The sequence below is a fragment of the Misgurnus anguillicaudatus genome, chromosome 6, assembly GCF_027580225.2.
Source record: "Misgurnus anguillicaudatus chromosome 6, ASM2758022v2, whole genome shotgun sequence".
Taxonomy (NCBI): Eukaryota; Metazoa; Chordata; class Actinopteri; order Cypriniformes; family Cobitidae; genus Misgurnus; species Misgurnus anguillicaudatus.
In genome coordinates this window covers 16,809,245-16,827,859 of record NC_073342.2, presented here as the reverse complement: position 1 = coordinate 16,827,859, position 18,615 = coordinate 16,809,245, and the positions used below count along the sequence as shown (strand labels likewise).

At 37.3% G+C, this 18,615-nt stretch overlaps 1 protein-coding gene across 1 annotated transcript in view; it reads right to left on the bottom strand.

Moving 5' to 3' along the window:
* Positions 1-18,615, bottom strand: part of shank2b (SH3 and multiple ankyrin repeat domains 2b) — a 151,285-nt gene that overhangs the window by 43,181 nt on the left and 89,489 nt on the right. The window contains exons 12-13 of the mRNA XM_055191696.2: positions 14,727-14,869; positions 12,841-12,954 (exon numbers count right to left, since the gene is read on the bottom strand). Coding sequence (XP_055047671.2) covers positions 12,841-12,954; positions 14,727-14,869 — 257 coding nt within the window. The remainder of the gene's footprint in view (positions 1-12,840; positions 12,955-14,726; positions 14,870-18,615) is intronic.

Sequence of the window (18,615 nt, the reverse complement as noted above, 5' to 3'; positions counted from 1 at the left end):
ATGAGGGAAATTCCTCGGCCACACGCGGTTCGATCGGTCTTGATGGCTGTAAAGTAACTCGGTGATCAAATAGCGAATCCAAAATAAACAGATGGCAAAAAATGTCAAAGCCCTACTAGTGCTACAATAACTATACCACTTTTCCAGTTTAATTGCAACCAATATAAAACTCTTTGTAAGACAGGGACCATTTGGCCCATAATGGAGCCAAACAAGACAGTCCTCAGAGGGAGCTCAAGAAGGCCAAATATTGACTACGTTTTATGGAAGGAACGATGAGAGCAAACAAAGCTAATCAAGAGACTTTTTTATATTGTTGAGATTAATCGTCTGTGCGGCTACACTCTTAAGACGAACCAAATATCTTGGGGGGAGCGCTCATTCTCGCATGTTCCCATGGCATCATATTTGTCGAGGTTAATGGGAAATTGCGTCACAATGGCACCTACACAGCTACACCATCTTGTTTATGCTAATAATTAAAGTGTATATAATACAATATAATATTATTTAGTATGTGACCCTACCTGTAAAATCCAGGCTATAATATCATAAAGATTATTTCACACTGATTTCATTTTTTGACATGGTCTTACTCAGTCAATATTAACCCTTTCCTCGTCAGCATTTTTTTAAAAGCTGCCAGCCAGCGGCAGCATTTTTTATGATTTTCACAAAAGTTAAATGCCTTCCAGAAAATTTTATAAACATACAATATATCAAATGAAAGACAAGACCATCTGCTTAAAAAAAAAAGTTTCATCCTACCTTCATTAGTTCTCTTTTATCACCTCTCAAATATGGGTAGGTTTCTAAAATTTTGAGCAAAAAGCTGAGATAATTGCATTTTTGTGAAGAGACTTTTGATAGAGATCAGATGCAGAGCGATCCTCAAAACTTATACGGACATACAGCTGTTTGCCCTAGGGCGATACTTCCGTGTTATTAATTGCACAAGAGCCATTTGGTGGATAATAGTGGTATTGCGGAAAGCCAGAAATACTCGTCATTGGCAGGGAAGCATTTCGTAAATGGTGGGGAAAGAGTTAAAGATATACATTCTTTACATTATTTAGGATCCCCCTTTGAATCAATATGGTTATATGTTCTGATGAAATAAAGATGTAAATTTTTATTTATTTTATTCAGTTTATGTTTAAATTAAGAACAAATTGTACCACATTGACACCAAACCAGTGGTGGGTTTCCCAAAAGCATTGTTAGCCAACATAAGTTTCGTCGTTACTAACAAAGTTCAACAATTTGGTGTTTCCCGAAACCATAGTTCAAAGGAACATTCGCAAGCTGCATCGCAAACTTGTGCGGTTTCAACGACAGCTCTTCACCTGTCGTTAGAAGCATAGTTCCTTGTTATTATAATTTATACCACGGGTTTGTTGAATGTTGTATTCTGATTGGTTAAGAAATGTTCCATGGGTATGCATTATTTTTTGATAACTACACACCTAACTTTTCAAATGTCTTAAAAATAGGCACCAGAGCAATGTTTGTGGTAACCTTGGTATAAGCGGAATAACTAACTCCGGACCTTATAATTATTTAAAAATAATGCACACCCGCATAACCACCTTGGGTGTGCATTATTTTCTTATAATTCAATGACCCGTCGTCAATTATTCCTTACATATAGACATAGGTTGATCATGCTTTTGAACAAAATAAGCAAAAAACATGTAGTGCATTCTATATCCATCATTCAAAATATATAAAACATTTATTTTATGTCTTTAAGTTTGTATTAAAGTAGAATTAAAAGCGCTGCATTTGAAAACTGCGCATGTGCGCAGTCCTACGAGCTTTAAGACCCTGGGGAAGCCTTGGGAGAAGTGACGTAATGCTGCGTTCCCACCAGCCGTGGTAGAGGCGTCAAGCACAAGTTATTTCAATGTTAAGTCAAAGTGAAGACGCGTCAACACGCGTCTGGAGGTCTCGCGGTGCGAATAAGGCGTTTAGCGCGGCGCGGTACACTCGATTCCACCTCGTTCACGTGTCTAGTCAGCGCGAAATGACGCGAATTGAGCATTGCCGCGGCAAACGAGTTGGAAGATTTGAACTTTGGCAGAAAAACGTGCCACGTTAACCAATCAGGAGCTTGCTCTAGTAGTGACTTGATTACAGGATGCGACCGAAGTCGCGGAAGTTCACATCATGGGAGGGGGTGAATTTCTCGATGATTAGAATTTCACGCGCGAATGAAGCGAGTAAACTCAAAATGTTCAAGCGGCAAACTAGATGTGTTAGACACGAATCAATTGATAACAAAATCAGTTTTCCGATGCAATTTAGGTTGTTTACAACAATAATCTGACATAAAATAGATTTGCACAGATTAATTAGTACTTCACCTCCCACGTGACATCATCAACTATGTTGTTAAACCAACATGGTTCAAGCGACAAATGTGCGACAAAGTTACTATGCTTTTGGGAAACAGTCGTGACAAGGTAGTTAGTTTCTCCAACTATGCTTCGTACTATGTTGGTTCAGCAGCGAGTTACGTTGTTGTTCGGGAAACGCACCCCTGCATTATTTCTTACAAGGTGTAGCAACTAAATGTGATGCGCCATTTCTAAATGCAATTACATGATAATTATGATTAATTATGACACACATCTGGCGCTTGTCTACTGTGCATCCTTGCAAAAATTCATGAAACTTTTGTATTCATGAATAAAGAAATAACAACATATGGGTTTGAAAAGAAGGATGCGTAAACAATGAATGAACTGACTTATTGTGGGTAAAGTACATAAAGACAACAAACAGTATTGAAAGGAAAGTAAAGCCAGCAAGAGGGCATAACTGATGATGATAATAAAAATCGTCTCCCTGAGTAACAGGACTGTGCAACTAGGAAATATCCACAATATTTATTCCTTAATGACACAGTTGAGGAATTTGTTCTTGTACGGGCTGTAGCTTCGAAAACTGCACCATTTGAATTGTCCTCTGTGGTTCTGTTGATACACGATGATATCAGTAGTCAGAAGGCTGCGTGGGATTCAACACTTTCCCCTTCCAACCTACTCACTGGTTAGCTGTTAAAGTTACAGACGCGCAATTCTTTGTTGAGCCGAAACGTTTTGATGTGCAAACAAAAGGAGGTTTAAATTCTGCGTAATTCTTCACAGACATCCCTTATCACTGCTAATGTAAGATGTCCACCCAATCTGTCTGTGGTTTCTGATGTATAAAATGAGGTCTGTTTCATATATTGCTTTTATTGGTTATCAACATATGTTAAATTTCAAAGCTTCATTAGAAATGCAATATCTTTAAAATATTTACAAAGAGACTTTCTGGACTTAATGTCTCTACTTGGCACACCTGAATCAAATCAAATTAGTATGCAGTCAAACAGGACATATTTTGGTGCATTACTTAAAACGAATAGATCAAAACTGATTCATTTGGGTGTGCAAGTGAATCATCACACTCCAAGCTTGACATTACCATTTATAGATGTGTTGTGTCAGGTTGTACTTTATCCAGATTGTGCAAAGCAATACCTGATTCTGCATGATAGCATTCAGCATTAAAAAGAACAGAGGACTTTAGTATCAAGACATAACAGCTAACCGAATATACTGTATAATAAAACGCTGGTTATTGTATGCAAGTAAAGGATAATATATTGGCAGCCAGTTGTTATCGCACTGAAGGGGCTTATTTCGCGATAACAACCTGTACATTATCCCGCTTTTTACATGGCTATTTACCTCATATGTAAGATAAGGAATGTTAAATATTGATTATTCGCTAATTTTAACGAATGCAGACCTTCCGCGAAGAAAACCAGTTTAGTTTCGCTTTTAAGATAAGACGGAAAAACAATATTTGATGTAATCATTTGTAAATATAATGTCATATATGTTATTAAAAAGGTAATTTTTTGTGTAATATTAAATGATTTGTAACATCCGTGTTATTCGTTTTGAACGTTTTGTTATCTGGGAATAACAAAGCTGCAAACGTCGTGATTGGCCAATCAAAATCAGGCCGAATAATAATACTCTACTCTTTCTCACATCCTAATGGAACACCCTGTCAGCTTTCTATAGCAGAGCCACACATATTTGAGTCAAGCGTTGTTCCTCAACGGACAGTGTGAGAAAAAAACTCATTTGATAGACGGCGAGCGATGATGACAGCTGCTACAACACCGGATTTTAAATCACCAAGGGTAACTAACTCTGCGGCTCATAAGTACAGCAAAGTGCCGGCACGTGAAACTCGAAGACCACAACAAAACTTTTCACGAAAGTCTTGGAGCACTCCACAGGGATGAGCAAATAGCCAATGCCAATAAACTTTGTGACCTGACCGCAGTTTCTCCTTCAAGCTTAATGAAAATACTTTCTGTTACACTACACTATTTGTCTTTTCAGACAAAGCCAGAAAAAAAATCAATAGCGAAAAAGATTACGTTGTGGATAGAGCAATACATTTTACCATCATTTGAAGTATTAATCTCTCTAATGTCCTGCGAAGAGAAACTGGAGTCTAGTAATAGGAATGTAGAGTTACTGTAGTATAAAAAAGATTTTTAGACTTTAAGGTCACAGTTTTCCAGAATAAAGTATTCGATAATACAGAAATATGAAAATACACCCGCAGGGCACTGAGCATCATCTGATCTTCATATCTTGCACTATAAATAGTGCCTAAAATATTATCGACAACAGACTGAAACTAATCATTGCACAATTAGATAATATAAAAACAAAATTATTCATCACAAACCTTCATCAACGCTCCACATACCTCCAAAATGAACCTTTTTCCTGGATCTGATAGTTTCGTCCATTGGTCCCCTTTAGTTAAACACCAGAAAAGTAAATCCCAAAAATTCTCCTCGCCTGAGGGGGGGTTGCTACTTCTCTCTCGCCCTCAGGCCTCGCTGCCTAACTTCCCATCTCCAAAAACTCTTGCATCTCCTTGAGCGCCCAGGTGAGAATTGACCAGCACGCAGCACGCGCACGAAAATGATAACTGTGGTGTTGAAAAAGATTGTATGTAAGCTCTGTTCTCGGTGCCGTGAGAGCGAGGGAAAAAAAGATGCCACAAAAAGAGGAAAAAAATCTTACCGAGGCCCACTCCTTAGCAACAGGGTTTGTACAGTGTAGAGCATGTTTCCATGGAAATATATCAATCAGGAATGTGCATGAGTGTTGCACGGAAAGGTTCAAGAGACTTCAGCAGAATACTTGTGCTGTTACTAACCAGCTGATGCTGGCTTTAACAGCACAAGATTTATTTTTAATATTGCATTATATAGATTTGAAGTGGGAAATCCCATCAACTTTCTGAGCTATCTAGCAGGGTATGGATCGGTATGCGATAGACCTGCCAGATCTATGTTAAAAATAAGTTAGAACCGCTTCACGCAATGTTCTACGATAGATGGGATTAAAATAAGGTAGAGAGCATTGCCATGGAAACAGAACGACTATTTTTTAAAAGCTACAATTTCAGTCAATGAAAGAAAAGAAACAGCTGTCCTTGTAACTCTCATCCAATCTGAAAACAAGCGTTTTGCGTCATGTTTTTATCATTCCTGCTAGTTCTAATGGTATTGTAGTAGCTGTGGATTTCAAGGTTGCGGTACTCTGCTACAAACCAATGGCTCCCATTACAACTGAGCATTTCTCACCTTTTTATGCCGCAGCTCGCAACGCTAACAAACGTGGATGAGGTTCAAAATGCCTCAGGTGATGCGTCTACCAAACATAGTGAGCATTTTCACCTCGCATTACTGTTTGAATTTGTGCAAATTGATCAAATGTTTTGCGACAAGTCAGTTATTTGCAGTAACACTGATTATAGCGAAATCAGAAACAAAATTATATACCAAGCAAAAGACCCGAACATTTATTGTGCTCATCAAGTAAACAAAAAATGATTATAACATTCAAAGTTGATGCATGTGTTTTTTTGTTATTTTTTCTTCAAAAACACCACATTTTCAGCAAAAAGCTGAGATAATTCCATTTTTGTGAAGGATTTTTGAATGAGATCAGATGCAGAGCGATCTTTAAAACATACACCGAGGTCTTTCTATTTCACGTGAGGCGTCACTTCCGGGTTGTAAAAGTTGCGCCTGGTGGATAATAGCAGTATTGCGGAAAGTCTGAAATTTTCGTCATTGCCAGGGAAGCGTTTTCTCTTAATTGATGAGATAACTCATCAATGGAATAAGGGCTGGCATATTAAGTAGCTCCTCCCCCTTTTGATTTGCCACACAGCCTGTAATCTGAGGAGAAGCTGTGCAGAATGATGTCATAAAATCGTATTGGCGGGTGCGAGACTTTAAGTTTAAAAGGTGCACTGTGTAACTTTAAAGGCGGGGTGCATGATCTCTGAAAGCCAATCTTGACATTTGAAATCACCTAAACAAACACGCCCCTACCCCAATAGAATCTGGACCTTCTTTTGATAGACCCACCCCACACATACGCAACTCAGTCAACGATGTTGGTTAGTAGACACGCCCCTTACTGTTGATTGGCTACAAGTGTGTTTTGGTACTTTGCCCGACTCCCTTTTCCAAAGTGCTTTCCAAAAATCATGCACTCAATATAATACATGCATTCAATACAATATAGACGGTGTAGTCAGCGTAAACAAGCGGCTTTCGTGGTCAACACGTAACTTCCGGTAAACGCCGCTAAGAATAAATAACAACAAAGTACTTTAAACGTAGTTTATTTATATAATAAGCAAAATAAACAACACGTAGATTACCTAGGAAACATAAACATGTTATTTTCAATGAGGTATTTGTTCAAGAGTTCAGTTTAGCAACTAGTAAGACCATTAAAAAAACTGAAACCAGAAGTAAAGTTCGGACCAGACGCGTATCGCATCACCACACGTGTGTCTGATGAAACCGTCTATACATAACTATATTATCAGTGGTGTACAAAACTATTAACTGTATTGTTTTTATTACCTTAGAAGGAGAGGTTTTTATCTACATACACTGTGGGTCCCCTTACATGGTAGTTGCCGTTTTTCTACAGTGGCCCTAAATGGACAAACTGTTCTATAGAGCGCGTTTTTTTACTACATTGTCTCAGACGATGACGTGTTTGGCCTGTGGCAGCTACCATAGCTTCACTAGTATGCATTTCGAAAGGGAGGGGTGAGCTGTGGACTGAGCCGTAGGTTGCAATTCACCACTAGACGCCGCTAAAAATCTACACACTGGCCCTTTAAATGCTTATATCTTTAAAATGCTAATTAATAGATATCCTTAAAGGAACAAGCCAACTTTTGGGGACTTTAGCTTATTCACCGTTATAAAAGTTAAAAAAGTCCATACATACCTTGGGCAGAGTGATTGGCACAACCCTTGCACAAACTCTCTGCTCCTCACCATGGAGCTTCTCAGGTGTTGCGAGCAAATCACTCCACCCAAGTAGCAGTGCTTCGCCTTCTGAGAATATAGTTCCCAGTATGTATACGATTAAAAGATGGCTGTGTCTATACAAATCACAACATATAAATAGCAAAATGTTGGCATTATTGGGAGCAGTATGCTAGCTGGAGCCATTTACTTCCAGTCTTTGTGCTAACCTAGGCTAGCGTTGGGTGCGTCAAAGTTATGGCACACACGGAGATGAAAAGGGTATGTATGGACTTGTCTGGCTTTGGGGGATGCGGTGAATAGGCTAAGGTCCCAAGAAGTTGGCGTGTTCCTTTAAGGCTAACATATTCATAATAAAAGCCAAAAAACTTCAATTCAAAGTCCAATGACCTGAGTTATGTGCGGGGCTATGTGGGCGTGTTTAGAAAGGCACTACTTTGGCAGTTCTATCTACAGTATTTACGTTCCCCTTAAAAAAACACTGCAGGTACTTTAGCCAAACAGATGTGAAACTGCATACTACGCTACACAAGAACAACCTTAAGGCATATGTCATGTTCTATCATGTGATGGGTGAATTTTGATCTTACAGTCTGAGAGCTGAGTCAGCCAAACTCTCTCCTAAGCTCGGCCAATGAGTCACATAGGCCAAAACCTCTAGGCCAATGGCAGCTGTCGTTCGCCACACCTCCATTCTGTGTGCCACATGCTGTCATGAGCATCTCTCCTGAACGGTTACATTTGCTACACATAGCTGCCAGTTACTGTCTTACTGTACACAGTCACAGCCAACAATCTGGACTGAACCGAAGAATAATAGTCTTTTTGCCAGTCTTTTGCCAGTTGTAATTGTTGGTCACATAATTCAGATTTGTGTTGCGTAATTTTGTCATATGGTGTAATATTATACAATGTCAAGCATTGTTATGAGTATAAACGCAGGGATGTGTGAAAGAATAGCATCCATCCATGCGTATAAAAAAGGTGCGTTGTCGTTACGTTTAAATGTGCATATTACTAATGCACTCTTTAAAGGGATAGTTCGGCCAAAAACGATATTAAACCCATGATTTACTCACCCCCAAGCTGTCCGAGTTGCATATGTCCATCGTTTTTCAGACAAACACATTTTCGGATATTTTAGAAAATATTTTAGATCTTTCTTTTGATTAAATGTAATGTTACGGGGTCCAGCAATAGTCCACGACCTTCAAGTCCAAAAAAAGTGCGTCCATCCTTCACAAATTAAATCCAAACGGCTCCAGGATGATAAACAAAGGTCTTCTGGGGGTAATCCGTGCGGTGTTGTTGTAGAAATATCCATATTTAAAATGTTATTAACTTTATTAACTAGCTTCCGGTAGCGCCGCCATCTTAGACTCAGGAGAGAGTGTGTACGTAGTGTACGCACTTTTCTTAGTGACGTATGACAAATCGGAGGGCGGGGGACAGAGCAGCAACAGAGAAACCGCTGTCTATGCTGCGTAAGCGCTCATCCTGAATGCATATGACTCTAAAATGGCGGCGCTACCGGAAGCTAGTTAATAAAGTTAATAACATTTTAAATATGGATATTTCTACAACAACACCGCACGGATTACCCCCAGAAGACCTTTGTTTATCATCCTGGAGCCGTTTGGATTTAATTTGTGAAGGATGGACGCACTTTTTTTGGACTTGAAGGTCGTGGACTATTGCTGGACCCCGTAACATTACATTTAATCAAAAGAAAGATCTAAAATATTTTCTAAAATATCCGAAAATGTGTTTGTCTGAAAAACGATGGACATATGCAACTCGGACAGCTTGGGGGTGAGTAAATCATGGGTTTAATATCGTTTTTGGCTGAACTATCCCTTTAAAGGAACAGTATGTAAGAAATTTATATCAATTAATCATAAAATGGCCCTGATATGTCACTAGACATTAAGAAATCATTTTCATTTCAAATACTTATATCACTGACAACAGTGGTCGGGCCAGGATATTGTCATTTAAAAAGTTGCAGCCCTCAACTGATGTTAATGTTGTCATTTTGTGTATTGGCCACCAGTTATGTGATTGCAGTACCAGTTTTAGCCACAAGTTTTGTGATTGCAATACCAGTTTTGGCCGCAATCAGGCACGTGCACACATAGACATCAAAGGGGGCTTGAGCACCTGCCCTTTTTATTCCTGGAGAGAAAGTGCCTTTTTTTCTCAGGTGCTTTTTTTTAATAATATGATCTTTATTCATAAAACAACTGATGTCTGTCTGTTTCCTGTGTTTTTTACCTATTACTTATTTAATTTAACATGAATTCATTCAGGAATCATTTAAATGAGATTTAAACTCATAAAAAGAAAAATAGCGCTATTTGTGGTACTTAAACGGTTAACTAATGAGTCCCGCCTCCAAAACTCACATCGCTAATATGATTGGCTTTACCTTTCTTAAGCCCCGCCTCTGTAACCTACTTCGCTTTATGATTGGTTTGTCTTTACTCGTGTATTGTAGGCTCCATTGCCGCTTGTACGCGCGTCTAAACCATTTATGATAAAAAAAGACGCTCACGTTCACAAAATACTCGCAAGACACTCCCTTAACACTAAACTCTGATTATGCATGAGATTATGTGAATATCTGGTAAATGCGATCGTCTCTTTTGACATAAACCCTTATTTTGACAAAACACGTGATAAACATATGATCACTCGACGCGCATAACACATATTTTGATAAAAGGAACCACACACATGACGGCCTACATACATGTTGTGACGAACTTTGCCTCAAGTCACCGTCCTCTACTGCATTGCATTATACCAAATACACATATACAGTAAGTTCTTTTTAGCAACGCTTTTCAGATTTCACAGTGAGTAGATTTATGTTTCCAGGTACAAATACTTACTGTACAAGTTCACAGATTTGATTTTGTTGCTCTTTGACCTACATATTACAGTCAAGGTTTAGTAAAGATTCAGCTTGGCTGGAGCTGACTTAGGATGTGTTTTAATGAAGAAAACCTCTGAACGCCTCTACGACACACGCAGCACACACACACAGGGCTGAAACACACGCAGTAGTTGCACTGATGTGGAAGGCATTCATTTGGCCCAAAATAACAACTCTCAACAGAATGTTGCCCCTGGCCCCTTTTGCCAATTTGCACAGAAAACGTTGAGTGCACAAGCACACACCAAAGCTACAATACTACTCACAACCAATAATAAATACAATAATAATACTTATTTTAGTCACATTCATACTAGACTAACAGTATGATCGCTGTCAAGTGCATTGCCGGGCTTCGGTCTAATTTTGATATAACACGCAAAATCTCAGGTGTTAATTTATACTAATGGTGACAGATGAACGCAAACTTGTGATCTGAGAGGTGGACGTGTTAGCTTTGTGGCCTAGTTACAAATGAAGACTAACTGAATTAACAGCCTGCTGTAGCCGCAAGGCTTCTCAGATATTCTGCGGGTTATCGGAGCAGCAGAGACAAAAAAGATGGAGACAATAAAATGGCCTTAAATTGTAGTATAACTGTATCAATGAGAAATTTACACTTTATTTATAACAATACATGATAGAAAAGTCTGTCACAGTTTTACTCATCTTTATGACATCCCAAATCTATAGATTTCTTCTGTGCAACAGAAAAAGAGATTTGCCAAATGGGTTATGCTGCTATTTTCCAAACAATGCCTGTAGTGCGAAAGGCATACAGTGACCACCGGCTCTAAATCCCAAAAAAGTAACATAATGCAATTTATTCCAAGTATTCTGAAACTTAAACTCAAATTTAAATCTGTTTCTATTCATGGCTTTAGATGACTTAGAAAATAGCACACAAACCATATCAACGGCTTTTGAGGAAATTGTAAGTGCTTTTATGGAGCTTGAACACTTCAACCAAGCATTAGGTCAAAAAGGGACAAGCCTAGATGTTGGTTTAAATTAACCCAGAAAATTTTTATTTATTTGATCCAATATTGTGTTAAAATAACCCAGCATAGGTTAAATTAAAACCCAATGGGTTAGGTTTGTCTTTTTTTGACCCAAAGCTGGGTTAAAAAAAATAACCCAGCATTTTTATAGTGAAAGCATCAATTCTTAAAAGGATTGTTCACCAAAAAATTTAAATTCTGTTATCTTATCCTCAAGTTGTTTCAAACCTGTATAAATGTCTTCGTTCTGCTAAATACAAAGGAAGATGTTTTGATCTGGGGCACCATTGACTTCCATAGTCTGAAAGAATAATGCTATAGAAGTGAATGGTGCCCCAGATCTGGTTATTAAAGCTCACAAAACACACGCTGTTTCTGCATTTCTACCTATAGACTAGTATTACATCCTTTATATCTCCGAAGAGTCTTTAGTTTAATCAGATTTATAAAAGAAAGATTAGCTTTACCGAATCTTTCCGATAACGTACGAAAAAATGAAGGAGGAGGAGTTACTACCGCGGGAGGAACGAGTACGAGTCATGCAACACTATACAACACTGTTTAACTTATGATTCACTACATGCTCGTGTCATTTATATAATATGCATGCGCCTACTTCCAACATAAGACAAAAGTCTTACTTACCACATGCAACTCATGACCCGGTTGGGACTTTTCAATGAAATCCAGCGCATCAAACACACACGAAAAACTCCGCTGCTACCCCAGATAATAAACTCTATCCATTGTTTCCATAAGGCTGGCTTTCTTCTCCTAACATCCAAAAACACACTTTTTCTTTCGTGCCATTGTTGAGTTTTCAAAGCTGTGTCGCGTGATTTGATGTTTGCAAGTTTTAGCGTCTCCCGCTGATTGACGGGTGGGCGGGTTTTTTTGGGGGGAAGTGTCCATATAAAGAAGTGATACGTATAGAAACCCCGAAAACGTCAGCTGGACCTGTAAAAAACTTTCCGAAACTTGTACGAACCCTGGTGAAGTGCATTCGGCACAGAAATACTCTGTAACACGCCCAACTGCTTTTTTGACACTTTGCCTACGTTTAGCATGAGGAAACAACTCTATAACTGTGATAATAAGTCAGAATGCTTGAAATACCATTGAACCACCCCTTTAAAATTTTTCTAAATATCTCTCTTTGAGTTCAGTAGAACAAATAAATGTATACAGGTTCGAAACAACATGAGAATGAGTAAATGATGACAGATTTTTCATTTTTCAACTATCCCTTTAACAAGTTTCATTATATGGTGTGACTAAATCTGCCTGACATCATCTTTAATGTTCCACAAACATGTTAGGAAGGCAGTAAATGAAGACCAAATTTACCTTTATGCATTTGACAGACACTTTTATCTAAAGTGACTTTCAGTGCATTTACAAGATTTACAATTTAACATGTGTGTTGCTGGGATCGAAATGTTGGCTTTTGGGTGAACTGTCCTTTTAAATTGGCATTGTGTACAGTGAATGTTTGTACAGTACACACTCACAGGGCCTGTCCTCGTTGGGTTTGCTTGGGATCTCTTCCACGCATTCCGCTGGGAACCAGCCTACATTCCCTCGAGCGCTGCCTTCCCAGAATCCTCCTTCTCCAATACTGAGAACTACATATAGAGAAAGCAAAATAAATACATAAATAAAAACAGTGATCCTATCCTTTACAACACGCTACCCGAGGCGTAAAAATAGACATATGTAGTAATATACAGTTTCAGGCCTACGCTAAACTCAGCTAAAGTTTATATCGAGTCTCCCTCACTCGCTCGATTTGTGAAGTGTTGTCATCTCTGGCCAGCCACTGCCAGGTGGCCAAGGTCAGAATCTGTCAGGTATTATTCTCCATATGGCTGGAGAAACTGCACAGCTACAAAACAATTTCTCCTTTTATTTGCTGTACACATTGTAAATATTTTACCAGTGCTGTAATACAGGATTTTTTTTCAAGACTGGTCAAGATATCACTAAATTGCTGGTGCATTCCCATACGGCAAAAAATATTTTTTTAAATATATGCTAAATACATTTTGTAGAATATTATGCTCAGTTGAAAATATTTTTGAAATTGGAAATATATTTAGTTTTTAACCTTCATATATCAACATACAGTACTGTGCAAAAGTCTTAAGGCACCACCACCAGACTTGTTGTATAAGAAGTTTAATGTCCATCCATATTTATTTTTTTATATTTATACATATTTTATTAAGATACAAACAGAAAATATCATCGTCAGTGTTAAGTGTGACCTCTCTTGGCACTAAACACATCTTGAGCGTTTTTTTGAGCAGAATAAAGTAAAAAGACTAATTTCTTTAAAATTAGAAATTAGCATTTAATTTTATTAAGGTTTAAGAGATCCTTGGAAGTGGAAGGGAAGTTTACCCTAAAAATTTTTTTTATACAATATACACATTTCCTGTATTTTCTGGATGTATTCTATTAAAGAGACTGAGAAACAATTATATATGATCACTATAACATTGCAAAAACAACCAATATAATTCTGGCATGGTGGCCTAAGACTTTTGCACAGTACTGTGTATTTCAAAATGTATTTTAAGAGCAAGAAAATACATTTCTAATTTTACATCCCATATGGCAAAAATTTATTTTTTGCCTAAATGTATTTTAAATATATATGCTAAATACAAGTTAATTTTATAAAGTATGTTGTTGAAAATATATTTAATTTCAACATTTTTAAAACTGTTATGTTTACACGTAACATAAACAAAGTTTTTCTTTCAATGCAATGTGAATATATTTCCGTGGATTTAAATTTATGGAGGGCTAAATTATTTTAATGCTTTAAATATATTTATAAAAGTATATTTTAAAATATACAAAAATGGCCATATATTGGTGAAAAATATATTTTTGTAAACATATTCCAAAATATATTTCAGCAAATATAATTTTGGACATTTTTTGTATATTTTAAAATATATATTTTTTGCCGTAGGGGTATTTTTGATTTATTTATTAACATCACTTATGTGATTGGATGTCAAATATCCTGCTTTAAAACTGCTGCTTTGATGTATTATTTATATGACTTGAGAGATTGGTCTCAAGGTCTTGCCTTGGTCTCGCTCTCGCTCTGCTATGGTCTTGGCCTTGTTGTGGTCTTAACCCTTTAAAGACTTGGTTTTGTCTTGGTCTCGACACACACTGGCCTTGAACTAGACTTGGTCTTAGTTTAGGTGGCCTTGACTACAACACTATATTTCACTACCAATAACATTTTGCTTTGAATAAAGATATTTTTACAATTTTGGTCTTTTTGAAACTTGCTCTTGATTTCATGCTATTGTCAAACTATTAAAAACAAATACTACAAATACATCAATCCTATTGTGTTGAAGAGGCATTTTACCTTTAACCCTGTCGTTCTTGTATAAAGCGATTTCACCCTCAGCCTGCGGTTGGTAAGACTTGACCACCACATAGTGTCGTCCTGGCACAGCACTGTATAGCTTACGTTTTGAACCTGGCGTGTCCATTCCAGAGAAGGCATCCCTGTTGGGACAGGGATTAGTGAGAATACAAGCAATAAATATATTAAAATAATATTAATATTAAAAAAGGTGTTATCTTATATGTGTACACACAGGGGTAATTTAAAAATCCTACTACAAATGTAAAAGAGTAAAAAAGGACAAACCCAGCCGATAGGTTAAATTAACCCATAAAATGTTAAGATTTGGGTTAAAACAACCCAGCATAGGTTAAATTACAACCCAGTGGGTTGGGTTCGTACCTTTTTGACCCAACGCTGGCTTGTGGAGTGTAACACCTTGATGTATGAATGACATGTATACTACTTGTTTTACTTTGTATTAGTTTCTAAAGGGACTTTTAAAATATTCATTTAATTATAGTAAATATTATTTAATAACCCAATGATGTTGTTATCTATCTCTGATGCAGAGAAGCTTGTTCATGCATTCATGACATCTAGACTAGTGCACTTTTAGGTGGCTGCCCCGCATCCCTATTAAACAAACTGCAACTTGTCCAAAACATATGGTTTGTGTCGAAACTTAAGCTTTACTAATAGTTATCTGAGGGTACATATAGGAGAAAAGATTGTAAAACACTGTTTATTACTTATTGATATATTATATATACTAGTAGCAGTGAGGCACACTAGGATACAAGATCACAACTATTAAAAGTAAGATGGCTCCCTCTGCTGGATAACCACTATAAATGTACATCATTGCAAGATTGGCCCACAAACAGAGGATTGTGAGAGTAACCCTGAGCCAGTAACTTAACCAGTATGGCTAACAAAAAAACAGTGCATCCGTTAAGCAGTCCGGTCCTATCCTAAAATGACTCTCAGTACACTACTGGAGCATACGGCTCCTCTCCAAAAAAACTTGTTCTCTGTGAAAACGCTGACACGCAAGACTCTACAAAAGAACAGTCCCGAAGATGTTGTTAATGAACGTGTTAATGAGGGCGCGATGGACCTGAAAATAACATTGGCACTCTCGCTGCAAAAGAACATCTAGTTTTTTTGTAACGATATGCATAATCTCCATACTCCAAGGCACATATCCTTATTTCTACATTAACATATAAATGGCAAATTTTCTTTGTAGAGACTGACAGCGTACAAATGTACCCGAATGTACCCAAATGTTCATTTTTACACCATACTATAAAATAAATATTTTAAATTCTCAGGCCACATTAAAGTTCCCATATTGTCAAAACTGAAATTTTGTGGCTTTGTTTCATGATAACTTAAGCTTAAAAAAAAGATTCATTTTCACAGCTCTCTTTGCTTACAGTTACCAAGGGTGCCACCACTGTATACACCAAAATTTTGCAAATTAAATGAAAATGAAATAACCAATTTCTTAGATAGATTGGTTGTCCATTCATAATAAATTTAGTGTATTCAAAACTAAACCTAGACACTGGGGTTATACAAGTCACTTCTCATTCTGTCTCACAACCTCCCCGTGTCCCCATGGTGGCATCTGATGACTTCGGCCTATAGGAGAAGATGAAATTGGGACAAAGCACCTACATATGCCCTCACATGTGCCTCTTGCTTTTTTAAGCCTCCACAGAGAGCCTATCAATGTCACCGACCAAAGTCAACATAAGCCTTCTTACATAAAAATACTGTAACACAGATATGGAAATTGTTCACAAAATAGAGCTCTGGAAAATTTTTATATGCTAAAAGCACATAAACGTGAACTGTAAAAAGTTGGTTTAACTTCAAAAAGAAATACTTCAGTTGGCAATACCTTAAAAAAATCCACTTACATTTTCTCACTTTAAAGGAAATATTTAAATTGATAAAGCAATTACCAATTGAGGTAATTATTTATAAAGTTTTTTCACCCTAAATTTTTCACTTAAAGTTAATAAAAACAATTACTTCAATTGGTAACACTTAAAAACTTAGTTTTAAGCATATCCAACTCTCACTTTTTACAGTGTGTGTCGATATTTTTTTCTAAATTAAACCAATTGTAGTGCCAAAAGCAGCCTGAAAGACCTGTAAGGGAAAATAAATATGTTATTTGGTAGCAAAACAGACAACAAAGTGGCACAAAACATCTTGGGCTCTATCTTACACCCGGCGCAATGCAGTGCAATGCGCGACGCAAGTGTCTTTTGCTAGTTTCCACCCTGCGCAATGATAATTTTCACGTTTAGCGCCACATTGTTTAAATAGCAAATGCATTTGTGCCCATGGGCGTTCTGGTCTGAAAAGGAGGTGTGTTCAGGCGCATTGTTGGCGCATTGCTATTTTGAGGCAACTAAAATAGACTACGCCATTGACCAACAAAAACCTGCTCTAAAGTCTAAAGTCATTGGCGCAATAATGTTTTTTGTTATTTAAAGAGAACATTAGTAATATGCGCCTATAAATAGGACCACAACGCAGGTTTGCTTATCACACACATGAATGCGCAGCAGCAAAAAAACGTTTTTAAATATGAAAGATTAAAGGATTGAATGTAAAAGATTATTATTGAGTCTCTTGGACATAAATGAGGACCGATTATGAGACGTTAGAAGGCGCAAAGAGCTGCTTCACCTGTAGCCTGGTAAGTAAATAAATGCTTTGCTTTAAACAAATGCATCTGCTACTACCACACGGATTTATTGTATATGATGACGACTCTGTACCTGTGGATATGGTGAGATGAGAAACATTTTTAAGTAATGCTTAAAAAAAACTTGTGACGCTGTCCAAGGGCTGAAATGTGCGGAGAGCCGTTTGTAAATTCTTTATCTCCTGTTTGTTACAAATAAAGTATTTTTAGAGTACAAACCTTTTCTTACATATTTGTAAATGATTTTTTGATGATATTAGATAGCCATACATTTAAAGCAATTAAAAGCCTGCTTTTTTACTTCCATGACTAAAAGAAAACGGGTTTAAAAGGTTTTAATAAAAAAATAACAATTTCAATACAAGTGAAAAACAACACAATTATTTAACATTAATCTTAAACAGGGGATCTTCTTCCTCCGCTTAGTTTTTCAGTTTACAAAGTCCGTCATCTAAATAAGGATTAGACATAGCGCCAGCGCAACTGGCTTTTAAAGGGGATGAGAGCTGAGACTCTCATTGGTTACGCCCAAAATACTCCCATTACTCATTAAAAAAATAGGACCAACCCTTTTCGACCATGTGCTCGGCGCACAAACCATTTTTCCCGTCGTTAAATTAGCAAAAGTGGATTTGGACGTTGCGCTGTGCGCTTTAGACAATGCGCTTAGATCATTAAAATAGGGCCCCTTATCTGTAAACTGCTACATCTGTCAATGGCTGCACGATAAATCGCATGCGATTGTCATGCGCATCTTGTCAGTAAAGCCGGTTCCTTGATCAGTAATGAATCGTCATCACCTGCTTTTTAGAGTGGCATTTACTACACAAAGCCGTAGTTTACTGACAATCGGGGCAGTTTCTTCTTCATTATCGGGGACGTATCGCTGGGGCTGTCACGATTATGAAATTTGATTGACGGTTAATTGTTTACTCAATTATGACAATTATGACGATTAATTGCCTGTTCATTGCTTTGACATTTAATTCTCATACATTTTTTGTTTATGAAATAATTTCGACAGATTACTTAAATTAAATCTTTTGCAAGGTTTATCTGGCAATAAATATTTATACACATAACACATTTTTAAAAGTAATCTGTTACTGTCTCGTTTATACAGGCGCTGCAGCTCCCCCTTTTGTTTTTTAGAGAGATGTGCAATCATCACGGTGA